Source organism: Choloepus didactylus, chromosome 7 (assembly GCF_015220235.1).
Source record: "Choloepus didactylus isolate mChoDid1 chromosome 7, mChoDid1.pri, whole genome shotgun sequence".
Lineage (NCBI taxonomy): Eukaryota > Metazoa > Chordata > Mammalia > Pilosa > Megalonychidae > Choloepus > Choloepus didactylus.
In genome coordinates this window covers 116,438,818-116,463,378 of record NC_051313.1, presented here as the reverse complement: position 1 = coordinate 116,463,378, position 24,561 = coordinate 116,438,818, and the positions used below count along the sequence as shown (strand labels likewise).

The following is a 24,561-nucleotide window of genomic DNA, read 5'->3' as shown; positions in this document are numbered from 1 at the left end:
AAGGAACAAACGTACACTTCAACAGAGATACAGGAATTTAAACAACTAATGCTAAATCAATTCAAAAAGTTTAGAGAAGATATTGCAAAAGAGATAGAGGCTGTAAAGGAAGCACTGGACATGTATACGGCAGAAATCAAAAGTTAAAAAAAACAACTAGAATCTATGGAAATGAAAGACACAACACAAGAGACAAAAGACACAATGGAAACATACAACAGCAGATCTCAAGAGGCAGAAGAAAACACCCAGGAACTGGAGAACAAAACACCTGAAAGCCTACACGCAAAGGAGCAGATGGAGAAAAGAATGAAAAAATATGAGCAACGTCTCCGGGAAATCAAGGATGAAACAAAGTACAATAATGTACGTATCATTGGTGTCCCAGAAGGAGAAGAGAAGGGAAAGGGGGCAGAAGCAATAATAGAGGAAATAATTAATGAAAATTTCCCATCTCTTATGAAAGACATAAAATTACAGATCCAAGAAGCGCAGCGTACTCCAAACAGAAGAGAGATGAATAGGCCTACGCCAAGACACTTAATAATCAGATTATCAAATGTCAAAGACAAAGAGAGAATCCTGAAAGCAGCAAGAGAAAAGCAATCCATTACATACAAAGGAAGCTTAATAAGGCTATGTGCAGATCTCTCAGCAGAAACCATGGAGGCAAGAAGGAAGTGGTGTGATATATTTAAGATACTGAAAGAGAAAAACCGCCAACCAAGAATCCTGTATCCAGCAAAGCTGTCCTTCAAATATGAGGGAGAGCTCAAAATATTTTCTGACAAACAGACAATGAGAGACTTTGTGAACAAGACACCTGCCCTACAGGAAATACTAAAGGGAGCACTACAGGGTGATAGAAGACAGGAGTGTGTGGTTTGGAACACAATTTTGGGAGATGGTAGCACAACAGTGTAAGTACACTGAACAAAGGTAACTATGAATACGGTTGAGAGAGGAAGATGGGGAGCATGTGAGACACCACAAGAAAGGAGGAAAGATAACGACTGGGACTGTGTAACTTGGTGAAATCTAGAGTATTCAACAATTGTGATAAAATGTACGAATATGTTCTTTTAGGAGGGAGAAGAAGCAAATGTCAACCTTGCAAGGTGTTAAAAATGGGGAGGCATTGGGGGAGGGATGCAATCAGCATAAACTAGAGACTGTAACTAACAGAATCATTGTATTATGCTTCCTTTAATGTAACAAAGGTGATATACCAAGGTGAATGCAGATAAGAGGGGGAGATGGGGAGGCATGTTAGACACTTGACATTGGTGGTATTGTCTGATTCTTTATTCTACTTTGATTTAAGGTTATTTTTCCTTTTGCTGCTTCCTAGCTGTCATTTTTTTTTTTTTTTTCCTCTTTCTTTTGCCTCTCTACCTTCTTTGACTCTCCCTCCTGCCTTGTGGAAGAAATGTAGATGCTCTTATATAGATAGTGGTGAAGGTGGTGAACACATAAATGTATGACCATGCAGAAAACCATCGATTATTTACTTGGGATGGAATGTATGGTGAGTGAACAAAACCATATTAAAAAAAATGGGTTGATGTCAAAACCTCGAGGGCAATATACTGAGTGAAATAAGCCAGACACATTAGGACAATTATTGCAGAGTCTCACTGATAGGAACTAATTACAATATGTAAACTCATAGACATGAAATATAAGGTACCAAGATACAGGACGAGGCTTAAGAATGGGGAGTGGTTGCTTAGTATGAGCAGAATGTTCAATTAGGATGAACTTAAATGTTTGGAAATGAACAGGGGTGTTGGTAGCAAGATGTGAGAATAACTAACAGCGCCGAATGGTGTGTGAATGAGGTGGAAACGGGAAGCTCAGAGTCATATATGTCACCAGAAGGAAAGTTGGAGGTCAAAAGATGGAAATGTATAAAACTGAATCCTATGATGGGCAGTGTCCATGATCAACTGTACAAATACTAGAAATCACTTCATGAACCAGAACAAATGTATGACAATACAATTAGAACTTAATAATAGAGGGGCATATAGGGAAGAACTATATACCTATTACAAACTATATACTACAGTTAGTAGTATTTCAACATTTTTTCATAAACAGTAACAAGCGTACTATATCAATACTAGGAGTCAACAATTGAGGGGGGTTGGTTAGGGATAGGGGAGGATTAGAGTTTCCTTTTCTTTTTTTCTTTTTTCATCTTTCACTTTATTTCTTGTCTGGAGTAATGAAAAGTTTCTAAAAATTGAACAAAAATTAAGTGTGATGGATGCACAGCTGTATGAGGGTACCCAGGGGCAAGTGATTGTACACTTTGGATCTTTGGATAATTGTATGGTATCTGAACAATGTCAATAAAAATGAAAAAAAAAAAATATATCCAAACTGGATCTAGACATAGAGGTGTTTATGAGAGAAGAAAGGAGGAAAACTCTTAGAGGGAAAAGTTCCCCACCTTAATACTTACACTGGCAAAATTAGAGGAGGAATAGGTATCTTTCTTTCTAGGACCTAGAAGGGATGAGGTGCAGGTAATAATAATACGAAGGATGTGGGAGAATAAAGGAAACTCCGGGAGGGAGGGGTTAACCATCAAGTGAGCAGGTTTAGTGTCCACTATAGAATTGCCTCTTGGCTCAATGTGATTCTATTTTTAAAACAATTTTGTTTGTTTGTTTGTTTAAATTAAACAACTTCCTTTTAGCAGAATTGTACATTCCTTTTTTAGCCCCTTCTGACCTTGTCTCACTTGAGAAATGAGGTTTCTGTGAGTTGGAATCGAATGAATGTTCAACCTTATTTATTTTTCTTCAGTCAGCATTTGTTAACCCTTCTCCATTAATGCAGAAGGTCATCATGGTTCTCGTCTAAAACATTTAAGCAAGCATCCCTGTACAAGTAGCTCTTGCTTTCTGTGCATTCTGTTTGTAGGATGAATTATGAGGCGTGAGGTTAGGAGATCCCAGACCCTGAGCTTTCCCAGTGGGGTTTGGAGAGCCTGGAGCAACCACCAGTGCTGTCAGCAATGCATGCCAGTTCCTCTCTTTGGCCTTGCCAGCACCAATTGTTGGATTTTGATACTTTTCCTTTTATTTTTGGTAATTCAATAAGTATAGTAAAATGCACCATAATCATTCTTTCTTGTTCTTTAATTACTAATGAGGATAAACCTTTTTTTGGTGTCGTTAATTTATATTCATGATTTCATTTACATGAATTCATATTGTAGTTTACTTATTTGTCCAGGAGGAATTTGATATTATTCTTGGAGGTTTGCATGTGTCATGTGGTTTTAATATATATTTTATGTCTTATTTCTTTAATATTTTCCCCTGCTGTTCATTTTTTTTTTTTTAACTAACTCTTCTTTTTACTTGGTTTTCTTTTGTTTTCAAAGTCCAAAACTATCTTCTCTTCCTTGTTAGGATCTGTATATTGTTCCATTTTGATGAATTGATGAAATATGAATTTAAGCTTTTTGTTCCAAGGTAGTGTTTTTAAATAATATGGAACTATGATGACCCATCTCTCCTTGATGCTGATGGAATGTTTCATTTTCCCAAATAGTCATTCTCAAGCCAGTGGTGATCCCAAGATAAATTCCAGAAACAGTTCAGGTGTAACTTCATCATATCTGTGCTAATTTACTTGTTGATATAAAAGTTGTCTTCAAGATAACCCTTGCAAAATGCCTTCATTCTTGACTTTTCATGTACTAACAGTGGGTTTGAAACTCTGCCACGATTACTGTTAGGTGTTTACAAACTAAGATGTTGAAATTCAATAAAATGTATAGCTGAAAATTAGACTTTTAAGTAATTTGTTTTGGTTTAAATGAATTCTGGCCTGCAATAAAGGTCTGCATTTTCAATACCCTTTTGCAATTTGCCCAATTACTGTCTTTTCTATGACTAATTCAGATATATAAAATTGCAGTAGCCAAATAAAAACCATACTAAAGAGTGATTTGGGCTTTTAAAATCAATGGGCTTCTTGACCAAAAGGGGGATGTGAAAGGAAATGAAATAAGCTTCAGTGGCAGAGAGATTCCAAAACGAGCCGAGAGATCACTCTGGTGGGCACTCTTACGCACACTTTAGACAACCTTTTTTAGGTTCTAAAGAATTGGGGTAGCTGGTGGTGGATACCTGAAACTATTAAACTACAACCCAGAACCCATGAATCTCGAAGACAGTTGTATAAAAATGTAGCTTATGAGGGGTGACAGTGGGATTGGGAATGCCATAAGGACCAAACTCCACTTTGTCTAGTTTATGGGTCGATGTGTAGAAAAGTAGGGGAAGCAAACAAACAGACAAAGGTACCCAGTGTTCTTTTTTACTTCAATTGCTCTTTTTCACTCTAATTATTATTCTTGTTATTTTTGTGTGTGTGCTAATGAAGGTGTCAGGGATTGATTTAGGTGATGAATGTACAACTATATAATGGTACTGTAAACAATCGAAAGTACAATTTGTTTTGTATGACTGCGTGGTATGTGAATATATCTCAATAAAATGATGATTAAAAAATAAAAAATAAAAAAATAAAAAAAAAATAAAAAAAAAACGCAAAAAAAAAAAAAAATCAATGGGCTTTTTGCAAAGAGATGTTTAGCTGATGTTTTACATTTGTGTTATGTTAATGCAGGTTTCTGCTATCAATTTCCTGCTTTCTTTTTAGTGTTTGGAAACTCACAGAACCAAGCCCGTTTCATTAGGTTTTTATGTGTGCATTGAAGTCCATTTCTGTAATAACAAATATTGAATTATTTTACTATAGCTCTTTCAAATCTGATTCTAATTTGGTTGCCACTTTCTCTCAGCTGTCCTCTCTCCCAGCCTAATGTTTCATTGTCCTTGTGAGAAGTTTTCTGTGTTTTCAAAGGAGGAATTTTCTGAGTGGAAGTTAAAAAATTTTTTTCTGGTCAAAGATGAGCACTCTTTTCTTTTCAAGCTAATGTTTTGTATTTTCTTTTTTGGATTTTTAAATACTCTAGGCTGACTGAGGCAGAGTATAGAGAGCCGTGTTCCAAATATCCAGGGAGTTCTGGTTGGTGGAAGATGCTAGAATAGTTAACTGCTGCCTGTAGTCAGGGAACACCCAACTTGGATGTGGATCAAATGAGATCTCAACCATAACAAAGTGGAGAAACACAAATGCCATGGCTACTCCTCAGTTTCTTAACTTTTACATCCTGTATTTTTCTGCTTTGAGGAGGCAGTTTAAGCACAACTTATTTCATGGAGAGAACTAAAAGTCCAAAGTAACAAAAAAGTTATCTCCTCCCCAATAAATGTAATTTACATTGTTCCATTAGGAAACACATTTATATATTATGAAGCCATAGTGTTGCTTCCTGCATCCGAGCCAACAGTCGATGGGTTGTTCATTTAAAAAAGTGCAACAAACAGAACTGGACTTGCTGCTAGTTCTGAGTTAGTGGTGCTACTTTTTGGTCCCCGCCTTTTGTCATTGCTCTTATCCCTGCCTCTCCCCCTCCCACCCCCCAAGTATGTTCTCCCCCCTATACGCAGCCCAGGTCATTGGGCTGTAAACCTTATACCCTCCAAGCAGCTGCCCCTTTTCCCCCTCTGCCCTTTCTCAGAAGACGACTGGGGTTATGAATCTGAAATATTAAGTACAGGCAGGAACTGCTTAGATACAGCCACCCAGAGGCAGTGACAAGCCTCTCTTTGGCTCTGTCACTGTCACTATTATTAGTGCTTGGACAGGAGGATTCAGAGTAAAGCATCATTCAAAGAAATGAAAGAGACAAATGGCAAGGAGGATGATGGTACATGCCTGGCAGCCATGAAGTATCCTTCTTACCACACTCACTCAGGCTCTGTTGGAGGAATCTTAGAGACTGAGAAAAGTCAGAGAGCAACAGCATACTGTTTTAAAGGTTTGAATTGTGAGGCTGCAGGAAGAAAATGGAATGAATTTGGGTTATTTAGCTTGGATGCAGAGGAGGGGAGATTTGTTTTCTTTGAGTCTAAGAAGCGTTATCTTGGGAAATGTGGCTAGTGGCTATTCCCTCTTTCCATTGCAAGCAGGTTGAAAAGGACTGGTTTTAAGTTACAGAAGGTGAAGTAGAAGTTAAACAACCACCATTTAAGCATTTTGAGTGCCAACATTGTGTCAGTCACAGTGGATTAGCAGATGTTGAGAGGTACAGATTCGGGCCTGGGTTTAAATCCTGCCTTTAGCACTTCCTGTAAGCTTCAGTTACCTCATCTGTAAAATAGGGATAGTAATGGTACCTACCTCTCATAGGATTATTTTTAAGATTAAAGGAGTTAATGCAGGTAAAGTGCTTTGAACATTGTCTGGCACATATTAAGAGCTATATGTGATAGGTATAATTAACATGAGCACTGCAAGGGCTCTTAGGGTCTTCTGGGCCATCACTTCATTTAACAGATAAGGAGGTAGACACTTCGTTTAACAGACACAGGAGGTAGAGTCGAGATTAGAAGCTAGTTCCACTGACTTCTAGTCCAGAGCTGTTGGCTATTATTCCTGGCTACCTTTTAGATATGTACATTGCTTCAAAAGCATTTCCCTTAGGTTTCTCTTCCTTCCCCCTTCTTTACAGAGCTAGTATTTATAGAGTACTTCCTGTGTGGCAGCACTGTGCTAAATGCTTACATATATGACCTCATTTAATCCTGACAGCAGTCTTTGAAGTAGGTGCCACAATTTCCCCATTTTTTAGAAGGGATGTCTGAGGCTCAGATAGGTTCAGAAGGATAGAGCTTCTATCCTTGCTTCTAACAGATAGAGCCTGGACACACCACTGACTTTCCCTGGGAAATTCCAATAGAATGCATACATGCTAAATTAAACTAACTATTGCTGCAGAAGCCACAAGGCCCCAGGCCTGAAGATTTAAAGCCATTTTGTAATCTCTTCCGATCTGCAGTTTGCTGTAGGCAGAGACCTGGGTTCTTCATGTGTGTCTTAGTTGTTTTCTCTCCTGAATTAAAAGAATGAAAGTTGGTGATCATGTGGAAGGTGAGAAAGATCAGGACCAGAACTTTCATGAGATAGGGGCTAGCTGGGAGTTATCAGCACTCTGGGCAAGGTTGGAGTCACTCCGAGGATCCTAAGAGACCAGAGAAGACTGGTCAGATGTCAGAATTCCTGCCTAAGCCAATAGTTCTTTACCTTTATTCCCTTGGATTACATTTTCTTGAGGAAAATGCACATATTCACACACCGAGAAAGTATTTCCAGCTGACTTCAGGGTTTATAAACCCCCAGTTAGGAGACTCTGTACTAGACTTTCGACTCAGAGGAGGCCAAGGTACAACTTCCTTTGATCATCCCACATCCCAGTTCATCAAACTCCAGCCCCCTCCACCATGCCACCCAAGTTCGACCCCAACAAGATCAAAATTGGGTACCCAAGGTGGCACCAGTGGGGGAGTCAGTGCCATGTTTGTCTTGGCCTTCAAAATCAGCTCCATGGGTCTGTCTTTTAAGTGCTTGGTGATTACATCTCCAAGGCAACTCGTAACCAGAAGGGTCTAAGAATTAAGGTGAAACTGACTATTCAGAACAGGCAGACCTAGATTGAGGTGGTACCTTCTGCTTCCACCCGGATCATCAAAGCCCTTAAGGAACCACCCAGTGACAGAAAGCAACAGAAAAACATTAAGCACAAGGGTGATATCTTTTGGTGATTGTCAGCATAGCCTGACAGATGTGACACCAATCTTTAGCCAGAGAGCTCTCTGGATACATTAAAGAGATTGTGGGCACTGCCCAGTCTGTGGGTGCAATGTTGATGGGTACCACTCACATGATGTTATAGATGACATCAACAGTGGAATGCCCAGCTAGTTAAAAACTATAAAGGCAAATATTTCAATAAAGGATCATTTGTCAGCAAAAAAAAAAAAAAAGAAAAAGAACCTCTGAACCAGGCAGCATAGTAGAATATTTAAGGGTACAGACTCTGGAACCAGATGGCCTAGTTTTGAATCCTGCTGCCCCACTTATTAGCTGTGCAACTTTGAGCAAATTACTTAACCTCTCTGAACTTCAGTTCCTTCAACTATAAAATGGGTAATAATAGTATTTAATTATAGGGTCATTGTGAGGATTGAATGAGTTAATATATGTAAAATGCCTAGTACGTGATTAGCACTACAGTAGTGTTCGCAGTTACTATTAGTAGCAGTAATAGTATTGGTATCCCCATTCAGTTAATGTTTATAGACAGAATGAATGAATAATTCTAGTTGAGATGCCAAGTGTAGGATAGAGTATCCCAACCAGTGTGTTCCAAATGGGCTGTAGTTATGCCAAGATATTGACCTGCTCAGCCCTCAGAGCTGCCAGAGCCTCAGCTGGTTGCTTCTGGCTTCAAGCAGCAGCATCTGCGGTGTGACACAAATCTTTTTCTGGTTACTCTGACATAAAAGCATGTTGGGTAGTACTGATTGGGATTAACTGGAAAGTTGTGAGAATCCAAGTAGGCATTCAGATTCTGCCCAGAGGAATTCTGTGGATAGTTGGCAAAGGGAATCCTAACCACTGAACCTGGAGTAGAGTCTGTGGGCTTTATACACCCTTCATAAGAGATAAGGTCTACCGCTAGAGGCGGGTTCCATGATGCAGAGAAAATCCTGCTAGCAGGAAGCTCTGGCTCTTCTCACCTCACACATAAGAACCCAATGAGTCATACCCAGAAACCAGACTGGATCCCAAAGTCTCATGTAGGCAACAAACATTAAACAGCTAGTGATAAGTACTGAAGTACGTAACTCCAGGGGTGTAAGTGCTAGGAAGGGGGGTTGCCCAGGGCTGCTTCATTTACTCCCTCCCTGTATATCCTCACAACTCATTCTATGACACCTGTCTGTTTTCAGATTTGTGACCTGGAAGGAAGTCTCTGACCTTAGCTGTGGCTCTCGGTGCTGGCCAAAAGCCAACTTCATGTCTCAGTGCACAAGCAGTAGTTTGCCATGGAGAGCTTGGGTCTGCAGGCGGTGACCCTTAGTGATGGGACAACAGCCTACATCCAGCAAGCTATCAAAGGTGGGTATTTCCGGGGACCTCAGAACCCCACCCTGCCCTTTACCTGCTTGTTCTACACTCACCACCATAACTGTTTCTGCATGAGAATCTCATGTGGTGCTTAAGGAAAAGGGAATAAAATGCCACCTAGGTAAGCTAGAAAATCATACTTCTCAGCTATAGGAGCCACAACCTTATGTGTAGTGAGTAGTTAGTAAATATTTTTGGAAAGAATGAACACAATACTAGCCATGATTTCCCCACTTTCCAAGTACTCCCTTTCTAGTTTCTTAGGCTTTCTCGAAGCTGTTCATCATCCTAATTCAAGCAAGTTTAAGCACTCAGGAATTACTAAGAATTTACTGCATATGAGAAACTCTCTGAGATTCAGAGGGGGTTACCCAAGCACAGAGCTCATTCCTTAGTCCCACTAGGTTGCCATGTTTAGCAAATAAAAATACAGGACACACAGTTAAGTCTGAATTTTAGATAAACAACAAATAATTTTTCAGTGTAAATCTGTTCCAAATATTACATGGGATAGCTATGCATGAACATGGGGTAAAATATTTAGTAAAAATACTAAAATAATAGTAAAATTACTAAAAAATTTTTTTTTTTCTGAAATTCAGATTTAATGGGGCATCCTGTATTTATCTGGCAACCCTACCCCCGCTCACAAGGAAATTAAAATTATGTTGGATGTGGAGTCAGAACAAAGAGTGTTTAAGGCCAGGGATGTGCATAGTTACAAGCTCCTCCTTTCTTGCCAGCAATCTCATTCATGCCAGATGGCATGCCTGTCTTCCTTGGACTGCAGTGGGTAAACAGTGCCTTATTCCTACTCTTTATTTTCCTTTTTCTGGAGTCTACGAGTGCCACCATCCTTGTGATTGCGTTGTCATTGCTACATTGCCCTCCTTCATTTCAACTCCCAAGTTTCGAGTTAAGTTGTTTATTTCATTTTAAATTGTCTGCTTCTAGATATGAATAAAGAAGCCCCTTAATCTCATCAGTAAGTTCTTTCCGACAGTGTATATGGGTCCCTTTTGGAAAGTTTCTCATCAAGAGCTGTCTACAATGTGTGGGTTCTGGCTGGCTTCATTCTCTTGAGAATGGAACTTCTCAAGAATACTTTTGAAGCCTGAACTGTCATCTACAAGACCCACTACAAGTCTTGCCCCTCTGTTGCACTCTTAGCGAGACGGAAGAATTTAGGAACTGTAGATAGGGCTGTATTTACTCCTACGACCCAGTTATTTCACGTCTTCCACTGTGAATTAATGGTTGAATCAATCAATCAAAAGTAAGTGGTCACACTTTACCTGAGAAAGCCACACTCTTATGTCTCTCCTTTTGAAAGGTCTGGGTCTCTTTTCACCTCCTCCTCCCCTTTTATCTTTCTCTTGTCACTTTCCCTGGCTCTGTTCCCTGCTGCCCTCCAGTGTTGCAGTTGTACATGCATGCAAATATGTACACACACATGTGTACATACTCACTTGCAGTTGATTTTATATATATATATATAATTTACCCAGGGTAAATTGGCCTTCAGGAACTAGAACTGCACTATCCTGAAAGGCATCTCTCTAACTATTCCTCTGAAGCTCTTGACGGAAGCACTTTTGTCAGCAGGCATCAGTGTCTGGGTCCAGCTTAGCCAGCAGGAGGCCTAGAATTTTATGAGACTTACTTATAATTAGGGTGAGTATAAAATGTATGCTGGACACTTTTGAGAGTGGAAGAGTGTGCTATTATTAAACACACTGGAACTGTTCCGGGCAAATGGAGATATATGGTCACCTCTTTTTAAGGGATACAAGGGCCACTTCAATCAGCTTGTCTCCCCTCCCGCCTTTCTCCATTGTAGTCTCTGGATGTTAGAGGAAATTCTAGGTTAAAAACTTTTCTCAAACAACTCTTCTTAACATTTTGTTTTCTGCCTTGAAGCAATATGGGTACTCTGCTAGCAGAATTTTTACTGGTGCTTTCAGAATCTCAAGTAGCCAGTGCCCTTGCTGGGACAGATAGAATGTTAAAATGCAGAAGTAGTCTTTGCTTGCTGGGTGGGAAAGAAAAGAGTAAGTCTCTCTCCCCTCATCTCAGCTGCCTTTCTCTTCTACTTCTTACCTGTGTCTCCACCTCATCTACCTTCAGCTGAGTTGTAGAACTAGTAGTTACTTACCCCAAGAAGACTCAGTTTGGGGACAAGGCTATAGATTCCTCTGATGGGGAAACATCAGCAAAATACTGAGCTTAAAGTAGCTGCTTGGTCCTTTTCCCACATCATAAGAGCTCAAATTCCTAAACCTGAAACTTCTAAAGAAAAGGATGAACAAAGCACTTGTTATTAATTCTTCAATCTCTTCTTTCTTTTCCTCTTTCCATTTTCCCTTCCTTTCTCCTGACCCCTCTCAAATTCACCAGACACAGGAAGCAGCCTAATTCTTTGCATAGAGCCTTTGCTTTTAGAAGTACTTTCCAATAAGGATCTGAGATAAGAGAAGTGTAATGTCTTTGGAAATCTAGAGTCTTGTTAATTTTTACACTGCTTATTGTGTTACCTTAGGTGAGTGAATTTTTTATCAGAAAATTTAAATGAAAATATTAAAGGTCAATGAAGGAAATTTTAAAAGAGTGCTTGCTCTTTGTTCACACCTTTCATAACTATGTTGTCATACAACTGGCCACAAATACCTTTCAACAGCAGGTTAAAATTATCTAGAACTTGCTTCACTTTGTTGAATAAAGTCACTGCTAGATAGTTTTTAGTTGACAGAAAAATCAAAAATCACTCATAGGGGTTTCTCTCATACAATAATAATCATCAGCTGATCAATGTTTGTCATATCTGGTATAAAATCTTCAAAAATGGAAAAAAAAAAAAAGGAAAGAAAGAAAGTCAATGAAGGAAACATTACCCAACAGTGGCACTGGAATAAGGCCTGGGTGGCCATATAATAGTCACACTCACAAAACTCTGCGTTGTTTTACTTTCTGTTTCTTCTAAAATGAGATTGGGATATTGTAATAAAATGTTCCATGTATTTTATATTCCTTAATTTGTTTAGCCTCCTTCCAATCCTATGAGGAAAATTTGATTTTTGATCCCCATTTTAAGAACAGAAAACTGAGGCACAGAGAGTTTGGATAAGCTGTCCAAAGTCACACAGGCAGAGCTAGAATTCAAAACCCAGAAGGCCTGTGATACTGCCTTATCAAAGGGTCTGGGTTTTGTCCCACTGCCACAGTGGAAAACAAGGGCATGTATTTTGATTTCATTAGTTTGAGCCGTATCTAAATTTTGACCGTTTTGGGCCTTTTCAGGTTTAAGTGTATCCTTTGTTCTCCATTTAGATCAATCTCAGCAACTTATCATTAGGTTGGAAGTCCCTTCTTAGACAGACATAGGTGCAGTAATAAATGAAGTTGCTCCTCCTATGAATAACGAAGGGAATCTCGTGGGAGATGTAGTGTCCCTGCATGGCAGAGTAACTTCGCTACCCAGTGCCTCTGAGACCCAGGCCTAGGGAAGCGGGGAGCAAGGTAACTCGGAGAATGTAACTTTACCTGTGCTTAGACAAGCATACTAATGCCCAGAGATTCAAATAGGCCTCTCCTAAGAACGGGCAGTTGTTTCTCAGCCCTCATCTGGTCCTGACCCATTTCTCTATGTTTCACCAGGAGAGAAGCTGCTTGAAGGGCAAGTGATCCAGCTTGAGGACGGGACCACTGCATATATTCACCAAGTGACAGTGCAAAAAGGTGAGAGCACCACACCACCCTCTACTCCAACACACACCTGCTTTTAGAAGTGGGGCAGGGCAGCCCTCACTGAGCAGCACTGGACTCCAGAGAAAGGCAAGCATTGCTCTCATTGCAGAATCTCTCTCCTTTGAGGATGGACAGCCCGTGCAGCTGGAAGATGGCAGCATGGCCTACATACACCGTACACCCAAAGGTGGGTTCACAGTCATCTGGGCTGATGAGAAGCAAGGGAGGGAGAACTGGCAGCAATTGGGAATGGGGTGGCACACCACGGGGGTTGAGGTATAGACATGGGAGCTATAGTCCCCAGGGTACCTACAGGATCACCTGAATTAGTAGCCTCACTCAACTTCCCTAGTGTGGCCCATAGGAGCAGCTGTTTCTGCCACCAGGAAGCTGAGCTTCAGGGGTCAGTAACATGGGCCCTGATAATGGCTTTGGCTCCAGCGCTGCCACAATCTTAGGGCTTTGGATAGAACACGATGACATCATCCAAGATCAGAAGTAAAAACTTACCAATACCTAAGAATGAAGTTTATAAGGTACTGAGGAATAATGATTTATTCTTGCTACAAGTAATTTCTTGAGCAATGACTATGTGCCAGGCATGGTGCCAGGTGCAAGGATCCAAGAGCCAGAAAACAGTCCCTGCTCTCCTGGAGTCTAGTGGGGGAAATGGAAGTGAAACACACCATCATTGATGAACTGATAATTGCAAACTGGGATCAGGGTCAGGGTAGGCTTCTGTGAGAAAGTGACTTGAGCTGAGAAATGAAGGGTGAAGTGGAGTTAGCTAAGGAAAGAGGGGGTGTTTTAGTTTGCTAAAGCTGCCGGAATGCAAAATAACAAAAATGGATTGGCTTTTTCAATGAGATTTTATTAGGTTACAAATTTACAGTGCTAAGGCAAGGAAAATGTCCAAATTAAGGTATCAAGGGGAGGAGGATACCTTCTCTGAGGAAAGGCTGCTGGCATCCAGGCTTCCCATCCAGGAAGGCACATGGCAATGTCTTCTGGTCCTTCTCTCCTGGGGCCCTAGTTTCAAAATGGCTTTCCCAGTTTCTGTGGGTCCTTCTTGCTTCTCCCAGGGCATTTTCTTTCTCTCTTAGCTTTTCTGAATTCTCTTAAGTTTCATCTGTCTTTTATCCTCTCATAGAGGACTCCAGCAAGGGGATTAAGACCCACCTGGAATGGGCTAGGTCACATCTCCATAGAAACAACCTAATCAAAAGATCCCAGCCAACAATAGATCTGCCCCCACAGGGATGGATTAAGAGAACATGGCCTTTTATGGGGTACATAACAGCTTCAAACCAGCACAGGGGGTTAGGTTGGGTTCAGTATTCCAGACAGAAGGAGCAGCATATGCAGGCCCAGAGATGGGAGGAAGAAAGAATGGCATTTTCAAAGAACTGCTGAGCTAGAGAACTGGGAATGAGGGCGGCATGGGTAAGATGAAGGCAATGAGAGAGAAGCAGGAGCCAGAGCACTAAAAAGGCTTGAGTGTTGGGATAAGGATTTGGGTCTTTATCCTGAGACCAGCAGAAAGCCATGGAACTGTTTAGCAGGCAGGTGACATTACATTTATGTCCTGGAAAGTTCCCTCTGGATGCTGTGCTGCCTGGAGAAAACTAGCGAGGGTGAAGAGCAACCAGTCAGGAGGTTTTTGTGGTCATTTAGGCCAAGATAGTGATCGTCTCCTGTCAGGTCCTCACAGAGCTTGTGAGTTCCCAACCAGTGCTCCATAGGAGACTTTGTCCTTAGGAGAAACAGCCCCAGAAGGCAGGCCAGCAAGAGTGAATCACTGAGGTAGAGGGAAGAGGAGGGAAAGTCCTTCCAGGAGAAACTCCACACTAAAAGTTCTCCTTGGTATTGGTATCTCATTAACCTAAAGCCAGGATCCCAGCTCTGTCTTTTTCCCTTGGGTGGCATCTGGGCTAACTGCAAGTTCCCTGCAGAGGGCTATGACCCCAGCGCCCTGGAAGCCGTCCAGCTGGAAGATGGCTCCACCGCCTACATTCACCACCCTGTGGCTGTGCCATCAGACAGCACCATCCTGGCCGTGCAGACAGAGGTGGGCTTGGAGGATCTGGCCACAGAAGAGGATGAGGGCTTCAGTGCAGACACAGTGGTGGCCCTGGAGCAGTATGCCAGCAAGGTAAACATGCCTTGCCTGATGTCCCCTTATCAGTTCTCTGGACAGTAGGGCTTTGCATGCCCACTGCCCCTTGGCCTTGCCAGAACTTCTGCATCTCAAGAGGAAAAGGGCAGTCCTGTGATTGGGCTACTACCTTTGCCCTTCCCTCCCCCAACTCATTCCTTACATGTCATTGTCCAGGGAGTACATCACAGCCTGGCCGGGGCCACTGACAGCTGTTTATACTCACCCTAGTTTAAGCTGTCTCTGCTAGGGGAGGCAGCTGTAAGAAGCAATGACATCTGTATGGTGGGAATTTAGGCCCAGCCTCACTTTAGCTGTTGTAATAATCCTCTGTGCTGTCTGGAAAAGCCCTTGCCAGTGACTTTTATTAGTTTTTCAGTCCACTGAGGTCAAATGTTCTTGTATTTATTTCTTCTCTGCGACTCATGTAGTCATTTGGGAATATAACCTCAGGAGGCAGTGATGAGGGCATACGCAACAAAGCAGCTGGGATTCTTGGAACAGGAGGCCTGGGCAGTAGCTCAACTGAATAGAAGTAGGATTCTAACTCTCCAAATGTCAGCCAAAGTACTGTCTGCTGGAACTATGGTCCTGCCCGGGGTGGGACAGATCCATGAGCTTTCCAAACAAAGTATTCCCTTCCAGGAGTGGACCACCGAGTCTCAGTGTGGCACAGCTTCCTTGAAAGATCTGTGGGGGAGTTGTTTTTGTAAGAAAATGGTTGTGGCTGTATCATAGAGGAAATCCATGTCTTTTCGAAATAAAGCCCAAAACTTTACGGCAGTATACTTTGGCCTATGCCTGGCCCTTCCTATTGCCCAAGGACTAGTTTAGAGGCCAAATTTGAGATGTGCTGCTGATGGAAAGGGAATCAAACTTTAAATAATCACAAGTCCTGAGCTGTGTCCTGGCTCTGCCTCTATGTAGTTTAACCTTGAGTAAGTCACTTCCCTCCCAGCCTCAGCTTATTCCTCTCTAACATGATGAGATGGGACCAGATAATCTTAGAGGTCACTTCCAGCCCTGATGTTCCCTGATTCCTTCGATTTCTTGGAGCTAGTGAGATATGGGAATGAAATCCCAGCTCCTGAGTGGGTTAGCCTGCTGATTAGGTCTGGCCACCTGTAATCTTCCCCCTCTACCCCCATAAGTATCCATGAAACTTTGTCAGTTGCTTGACCCCTGACTAGATAGACCTTGCCATGAGTTTGGCTTCACCCTTTTGTCCCCTTCTCACCATGATTTCAGGAGTTCTGTTTCAGGAGCTCCTGGAAAGGCCAAAGTGTGATCCAGTAGCATCCCAAAAATAAAAACTAAGGATGATCCCATCAGGACCCTGCCCAGGAAAGCAGAACAGTAAGGACTTGCTGTGCCCAGAGGCTGGTGTGAAATAAGTGGTTCTAGCAATATTCTCAGGAAAGAATATGAAAGGGAAGGAGTTGTCAGTTAGTGGGACACTAAGGTTAGCACTGATGCTTAGAGCTGAGACTTCTGATGGGGTCCTGTAGCCCCAGGCCATCCTATTTCTGCAGTTTGCTAGTCATGGCTACCTCACTCTTGGCCCCATGCCCCACCAGCTAACCTAAGTGGGCTCATCTGCACAGCAAGCTCCCTTATTAATGCCCCTTCTGAACATAGATTTCTGGTGGGAAGGAAGGGGCTCTTCCTTTCAGAAGATGAAGGTGCCCAGAGTTAAGACCTCCTAAGTAGTTTGGTCAAACAGGAATTCTGGGACCCAGCCTAACTCAAGTGTGGCTATTTGGACAACCTAGGTGTCCCGGGGCTGCTCTTTCTGTGATAGCTGACACAGCCCTGATGACATTTAGTCCTCCCCTGTCCGTCAAAGATGGACATCAAAGACTCTGTGTGCCAGCCCTGTTTCTTCTGTCTTAACTGTTGTTCTGCAGTCTGTTCCCTGTCTGTCTGGATATGCTACCCCATATTGTTTTTGTCCCCTAGAGGTCTGTGGCATACTTAACCCTGTTTATCAGGTCTTAAGCGCCAGCTGGGCCCTGTGTCCCACCCTTCCCCTCCCCTTGTTGGGGAGGATACATGTAGGGATTCCAAGATTTTTCCCTCAGGTTCTGCATGACAGCCAAGCTCCTCATAATGGCAAAGGACAGCAGGTTGGGGACAGAGCATTCCGCTGTGGCTACAAGGGCTGTGGACGTCTCTACACCACCGCTCATCACTTAAAGGTAAGGGTGCCCACAGATGGCTTTCAGCTCTGCCATTTTCCCCACCAGGCTGTAATTTTATCTTTCTGCTTTGACTGGAACTGGTCCCTGCCCTCAAGTTGCTCATTGCCTGTTGGAGGGAAGAGATGAGTGAATAGAAATGTCAGCACAAGGTATAAGTACACACATGGAGATTACAGGAAGAGAAGAGAATCAAGGAAGGCTCTCTGGATGAGCTGGCTGATATCTGGATATTCTGGTACTCTTGGCCCTAAAGAGAACTAAAGAACCCAGGTTATCCTCTTATTCCTCTGAATTATGTACTTGTTTATCTCACAGGTACACGAACGAGCGCATACAGGTGACCGTCCATATAGGTGTGACTTCCCCAGCTGCGGAAAAGCCTTTGCCACAGGTAACCTGCCTAGATGGAGACCAAAGGTGAACTACTTCCAGTTGAGGGCAGGACTTTCTAGATCAGCTTTAGGAACTCCCTGAAGGAAACCCAATACCAGGCTGCCTTCCTGAAAAAATAGAAAACTGCTGTCCAGAGTGCTCTGATTTGCCGAGTGCTTTCTCTGGAGGAAACCCAGTTACAGAAGCAACAGGCAGCATGGGCCAGGCTAACAGAAGGAGCCTGGGGAGCTGGGGGAGAGAAGCCGCTGCACATGCCTGCTCTGACGCCAAACAACTGTGGGGTATTAAGTGGGCCATTGTATCTTGGACTTTATTTTCCTCCTCTGTGAAACAGTGGCCTTTAAACCATAGGATCTTTAGATTCCATCTTATGCTTATGCCCTGGAATGTGTCTAGCTACCCCTAGATAGGGAAGGAGGTCAGAGTGGGCTTTTCCAGTTCCTCCCAACTCTCCAGGCAGGGATAGACGGATAGAGGCAGACATGGGCCTCTCGAGTTACAGGAGGTTTGGAGCCTCACAGAGCACACTTCTAGATGGAGAGCCTCTGAATTAAGAAGGTGGGAATGTGGGAATGTGGAGGATGAGGGTCCTGCTGGGTGCTCATCACACCCCTGCCGCCGCCGCCCCCCCCCCCCCCCCAGGATATGGGCTGAAGAGCCACGTACGCACCCACACTGGGGAGAAGCCATACAAGTGCCCAGAGGAGCTGTGCAGCAAGGCCTTTAAGACCTCTGGAGACCTGCAGAAGCATGTCCGTACTCACACTGGTAAGCTGGGCCTGCCCTCTATGTTCTGCTGCTCCCTGGGAGAGGAATGCTTAGCTCACCTTTGAGACTAGACCTCAAGCCCAGTGCCATCCCTGCTCCTTGCTCTGGCCCGGCCACCCCTGCTGAGCCACCCCCACACCCCCTCCTCTCCATAGGTGAACGCCCTTTCCGGTGCCCCTTCGAGGGCTGTGGCCGTTCCTTCACCACGTCTAACATCCGGAAGGTACATGTGCGCACCCACACGGGTGAGCGGCCCTACACCTGCCCTGAGCCTCACTGTGGCCGCGGCTTCACCAGCGCCACCAACTATAAGAATCACGTGCGCATCCACACAGGTGGGCCAGCTGACATGCAAAGACTGCCCCCCTGGGGCCCCCACCCCTCTACTGGCTCCTGATCTAAGACATGTTCTCAACTCCCAGCCAGAGAGCCCTTGGCTGGCCATTCCATGCTGGTCTTGGGGCAAGGGGTTATGTGGTTCCAGCCATAGCCCACCAGAATCACTTTTTCCACTGAGGGTGAAGGGTTCTTCATTTTCAGTTAGGTCCAGTCTGACAGGTATTGCCAGCCGTCTCTGGGGTCCCTCAGCTCCCTGCCACCCCTCTACACTCACCCTGAATTCTCCCCCTCTAGTTAAGCTCCCAGGAAGTGGCCAGAGTCAGGAATGATGGGGAAAAGGCAGAGTGAGATGTCACCTTCATCTCCTCACCTCATCCATTGTCCATGTGACTCCTGTGTATCCTCACCCTCCCCAATGCTGTGTCCCTTGTCCAGCCTTCTGTGTCACTCCTCTCAGCCATGTGTCTCCCTTGCTTTCTCATCTCACCCGACAACTCCAGTTATCCCTTTATCTCCTCTCCCTCAGTTCACCACTCTCAACTCTCCCACCCTCAACCTTACCAACCCCGACCTGCTCCCCCCACCCCATCAGCCCCTTTACCAGCCTTGCTCTGTCCCATTTTCTCTCTACCTTGTCTCTGGGTTTAACAGTCCCATGCCCATATCCTTTCTGTGTCCCACTGCCATCTTCCCCAACTCTGTTCATTCATAGTCCCAGATCTCAGTCCCTCTCCCTCCCTCTGTGGCTGTCCCCTCACCAACCCTGTCCCCACCCCTGTCCCCTTAGTTTTCCCCTTGCCAGCCCCAGTTCCCACCCCCCTCACAGCCCAGTGTCCCCAGGGGAGAAGCCATACGTTTGCACGGTACCAGGCTGTGGGAAGCGCTTCACCGAGTACTCAAGCTTGTACAAGCACCACGTGGTGCACACACACTGCAAGCCCTACACCTGCAGCACCTGTGGCAAGACCTACCGGCAAACCTCCACTCTGGCCATGCACAAGCGAAGCGCCCATGGCGAGCTGGAGGCCACGGAGGAGAGCGAGCAGGCCCTTTATGAGCAACAGCAGCTTGAGGGTGAGGGGCACGACTAGAGAAGAGTGGGCAGGGGGTGAGCAGGGCAAGCTGGGCCTCCCCATGGCCATCCAGTGGCAGGTGTCAGCCTGGGCTCTCCTCTCCCAGCTGTCTCTGCTGCTGAGGAGAGCCCACCACCCAAACGACCCCGCATTGCTTACCTTTCGGAGGTGAAGGAAGAGGGCGATGACATACCAGCTCAAGTGACCATGGTGACAGAGGAGGACGGGGCCCCCCAGGTGGCTCTGATCACTCAGGATGGCACCCAGCAGGTACAGGCCCTATGGGGCTCACTCAATTTCCTTTTCTATTCTTATGGACCTCAGGGAAGGGAAGCTGAGAATACCAGATCTTGTGACACAGTCCGTCTTCCTCATTATGCTTCTACCTCAGTCTCTGGAAATTCTGGAACACAATTATTATTTCCCTCTTTGCTTGGATATTGACTCAGTCCTGATCATTCGAATGAGGCACTTGAATGACCTTCTCAAGAGAGACATGTTGGTGTAGGGGCCAGAGCATGGTGTGAGATCTGGGAGCCCAGGATGTAGTCGCACCAGTGTTATTAACCAGCAACATATCCTGAGCCATGCCAGCAACCTCACTGTCAAATGCACCTATGCCTTTTGGAGTGTCATGGTGACAAAACTAGGTGGGAACCCTGAATTGCATGGAGCAGGGCACAAAGACAGAGTGATGGTAAATAGATGTTGTCAATGGAATTCTTCTAGTGTAGCTTCTCTTTGCAACCCGGGACCTGTTTTACCCTCCCCTTCCCCACTTCCCTGTGGTGTGAAGCTGACCTAACTTACCAGTAAGCTAACCTTGTCTGAGAGAGCAGATGCATTTTCATTGGGGCCTTTCAGACAACCTTCTGCTGGGCCTTCCAACCCAACTCATCTTCTCAACTCCTGTCAGCAGGTCAGCCTGTCCCCGGAAGACCTCCAGGCCCTGGGGAGTGCCATCAGTGTGGTGACCCAGCACGGCAGCACCACCCTCACTATTCCCAGTCATGATGACGACCTTGCCACATCTGGCACACATACAGTCACCATGGTCAGCGCCGATGGCTCCCAGACGCAGCCCGTATGACCAGGCGGTTTGCTTGGGGTTTCTTGTTCTCTTGTCATTCCTGTCTACGAGGTGGGCGTTAAAGTGTAGGCTGAGCTAGTTAAATGTTCTTATGAGGACAAAATGGGGTCTTCCCCACAGCTCCACTAGGCCATCAGCAACTCTCATTTTTAAAAATATTTGGGAGTCAAGAAACAATTTCAGAATCTCAATCTATCCCTAATTTGCTTTGCAACCACAGGCAAGTCACTTTTCCATGGACTTCAGTCCATCTTCAAATGAAGGGACTGAATTATGTTATTTCTGGGGCCTTTTACAGGTCTCTTCTGCAATTCAGAATCCCTAAGTTAAGTTGGATTCTAAGTTGGAGAAAAACCAACCTTACTTAATTCAGCCCCAAGCTAATTCATCTGACCCAGTAATGGTTGCTCTGTACCATTTTGGGTTGTTCCCAGACACCTTGCTTGGGGTGATTTTATTTGGGGTGAGTGGAGGGAGGTGGTTGGAAAACCTTGTTCTGTATTTCAGGTCACAATCATTACCTCTGGAGCTGTATTGGCTGAGGACTCAAGTGTAGCATCCCTTCATCATCAACAGGTGGCGCTGTTGGCCACAGCCAATGGAACACACATTGCAGTGCAGGTGGGTAGAGGTCTGGGAGGAACAAGGATCCCACACCCAGGGAAGGGAACAAGGTGAGAAAATTAGATGGGGACCTTAAAGAGAAGAGTATTTGACTTAAAAGAGCCTATTTCAAAGGATAATCCCTTTTTGCTACACTCCATGCCTGTCCTGTGCTCTTTCTTGACTGAGGCAGAGAGGTGAAGCCCTTTTTATACTTCAGGACAGCTTTGATGGCAATCCACCTGGCATCCGAGTCCTTCATCTCTTCTTGTCTCCATTTCATCATGTGAAAATAAGTAGGCTGAAGTAAATGATTGCTAAAGTCCTCTCCACCAGTCATTCCCCCTCTGGAGTGAACAGTGGCTCCTTGGCCATGCCTAGCCATATAGGACTTTTTATCAGTGCCATAGCCATATAGGACTCTTTATCAGTGAGCTTCCTATCTATTGGGGCCCCTACTAAGTGCTCAGTGTGTGGCACTGGGTGGGTGGAGGAGAATCTAAGATGGAGGGTCTCACTCTCCCCCTTCCCTCTCCACTCCCTTCTCTACAGCTGGAGGAGCAGCAAACCTTAGAGGATGCCATCAGCGTGGCCACTGCTGCCATGCAGCAAGGAGCCATGACCCTGGAGACAACAGCGTCTGAGAGTGGCTGCTGAGTCTGACAGGGCTGGCTGCTACACCGTGATGGAGGAGGTGCTGTGCTGTACAGGCATGCGTGCCTCCAAGGGGCCAGGCTGTGGCTGACACATGGAAGGTGGCCACATTGGTCTCTGGGGCAAGAAGGCAGCAGGAAAATGGCCAACTGAGGGAACCACGGTTCCTCCCCTAGAGGATAGCCAGGCAGCCAAATCAGGGGAGCACAACATCCTCAGGAGCTGAGGATAAGCCTGATCCCCAGGCTGATCACCAGGGCGCCTTCCCCTCAAAATTAGCTGAGTATCAGCTCCACTCTCTCTAGAGAACATTCTTCCCATCCTCAGTCCTCTCTTCCCTTCCTCAGGTGGAAATCTGGGCTGCTGTGGGAACTAGTCCTCCACCTCGACTGGTCACTGCCCATCAGCAGAGAGGGCATACAGCTCTTTAGCTCAGTAGGGGCCGAGCAGGCCCAACCCTGCCACAGGGGTTTCCCAGCTCCTGTCCTTCCCAGCAATAACCACCTCCCTGGAGGCCAGCCGAGATGCCTGGCCACTTGGCAGCAGGGACTTCCTCAGAATTCCTCAGGGGCCTGTGGCTGGAAAAAGCGTGCCCAGCCTCCACCATTCCCCAGCTGCTCCCTAACCTCTTTGTGGCAGAGGCAGGGAGTGGTCCTGTATATAGACAGCTGGGGATTGGGATTAGTTTTGTTTTTTTTGTTTTTAATTCCATTTTGATAATTTTTTTTCTGTTCTGGGCAGTGGTGGCAGATGGGTGAATGAGTATTTAATAAAAGTTCCAAGTTTCCACCTGGGTCCCTCCCTTCTTTCGGCTCTGGGTCCTGGTGGCAGGGCTCATCAAGTCAGGCCTCTTGATCCTGTATCCCTGACACAGACCCATTCAACCTTGGATTCAGATTGGTGGGACTGGCCTGCCCAGGGCAGAGGTGGGAGGAAGCCCAGTATAAGAGAAACCCTGAGAGCTACCAGCGGCTTTTTGCCACAGCTGAGCAGCTCAGGATAGTAGTGAGACCCATACAGGGCCAGGGGTACCACTGCTTCTGCTCTGGTTAAATCCCAGGCCTAAGAAAGGTTGGGCTGGAGAAGCTCTGGTATTTCTGCCTTATTTTGTGCAATGTAATCAGAGCTCTTACAGACCCACCCTGCACTTGGTTAGCTGCACCAAGTGGTCAAAGCTCTGGTTAGAGCGAGGGTGGGGAGTGCCTTTGCTGAAGTTACAGAGGTTCAAGGAGCAGAGTCTCAGATGCCTTTGCTTTGGTACTGAACAGTCTTGGTTCTATTACCTAGCTCTGGGGGTGCCCGCCTTGATGGTGTCTGGGATCGTGCTGTGGTATTCCAAAGCCACAGTTGGGCCACACTAAAAAGAGAGTGGTAGGACCAGACCAGCACTAACATTAAGGATGAGTATGCAGGGGAAGGGACTTGATAAGAAAGGAACTCTAGGTTTGACTCAAATCCCAGGGCAGGGATTTGGAGGTGCCCTTTCCCTCTCTCCCTTTCCTTTCCACTGTGATGGATGTGCCCCAAGCCCTGTCCTGCCACCCAGGAATAGAACCCCCTCCCCCAACTCAGGCATCCTCTCCTGGGATGCCAAGCAAGCTCTTATTTACTCTAGAAGCAGGGAGGTTGGAGCATGCCCCCTGGGAAGAGGTATCTCAGAATTGGTTGAGCAGGCTTCTTCAACGTACCATGACCCCACATGGGAATCCATAAGCCACTATTCTTGGCGGTGGGGGAGGGGGGCGGGTAGAGGTATCCCAGCCCTCATGGACATCGGATCTAAAGAAATGAAAGCACTGTTGTGGAGGCCCCTGAATCTCAAGCCATCCTGCTGCCAGGATACTGGAGGTTGGGCTATAAGGCTCACTCCCAAGTGCTTCAGAAGCAGTCTACAAACGGGCCCAGAGGGGGCAGTGTTCTGAGTGCTTTCTTAGAGCCAGTGCCCAGAGGATGGGGAGCCAGCAAATCAAGTGCCAAGTTGGCCTGATCTGGAGAGGTGCTCTGGGCACGTTCATTCTCCAGCTTTATTTCGCTTGTTTTCTTCCTCATGGGGTAGAATCCCACTGCAGCAAAGTCAGGTGGCACTAAAAGAAATGCTTTATTGAGCACTTAAACTATGTGCTTCACATCCATTTTCAGACATTCTTACAAATTTATAAGGTTGGTATTCTTCCTGTTTATCAATGAGGAAATTTGAAGATGTTTAAGTAACCTGTCCAAGGCCTCCCACCCATCTGGTAAATGGAACTGGGACTGGACCCCCAGTCGGTCTGATTCCAAAGCCAGAATAGGGTTTCTTTTTCCCTCAGCAAGCTGCCTCTGGGAGCCCAGAAAAGCTCCAGACACTTCTGGCTAAGGAGGCTTGTGAAGGGCCTCAAAAACCCAGGGAGCCAGGTGGATGCAGAACAGGGGTTCTGGCTTTCGGGTTCCAGTTCCCAAGCAGGTAGTGGAGCCCCTGAGCACAGCTAGAGCAACAGG

At 45.2% G+C, this 24,561-nt stretch overlaps 1 protein-coding gene across 7 annotated transcripts in view; it reads left to right on the top strand.

Annotated features, from left to right (window-relative positions):
• ZNF76 (zinc finger protein 76) overlaps positions 1-22,872 on the top strand; it is a 31,332-nt gene extending 8,460 nt beyond the window's left edge. For 3 of the 7 annotated variants that reach the window (XM_037844129.1, XM_037844128.1, XM_037844130.1), the window contains exons 2-14: positions 8,886-9,054; positions 12,718-12,798; positions 12,917-12,994; positions 14,760-14,959; positions 17,044-17,160; positions 17,479-17,554; positions 18,199-18,324; positions 18,480-18,659; positions 19,099-19,737; positions 19,843-20,006; positions 20,653-20,820; positions 21,334-21,447; positions 21,982-22,872. In XM_037844129.1, coding sequence (XP_037700057.1) covers positions 8,982-9,054; positions 12,718-12,798; positions 12,917-12,994; positions 14,760-14,959; positions 17,044-17,160; positions 17,479-17,554; positions 18,199-18,324; positions 18,480-18,659; positions 19,099-19,737; positions 19,843-20,006; positions 20,653-20,820; positions 21,334-21,447; positions 21,982-22,086 — 2,121 coding nt within the window. In that variant the 5' untranslated portion in view covers positions 8,886-8,981 and the 3' untranslated portion in view covers positions 22,087-22,872. Of the gene's footprint in view, positions 1-8,885; positions 9,055-12,717; positions 12,799-12,916; positions 12,995-14,759; positions 14,960-17,043; positions 17,161-17,478; positions 17,555-18,198; positions 18,325-18,479; positions 18,660-19,098; positions 19,738-19,842; positions 20,007-20,652; positions 20,834-21,333; positions 21,448-21,981 lie in introns of those variants that run through there. The other 4 variants (XM_037844134.1, XM_037844133.1, XM_037844131.1 and 1 more) reach the window with 4 other exon arrangements.
• The last annotated feature ends 1,689 nt before the right edge of the window (positions 22,873-24,561 follow it).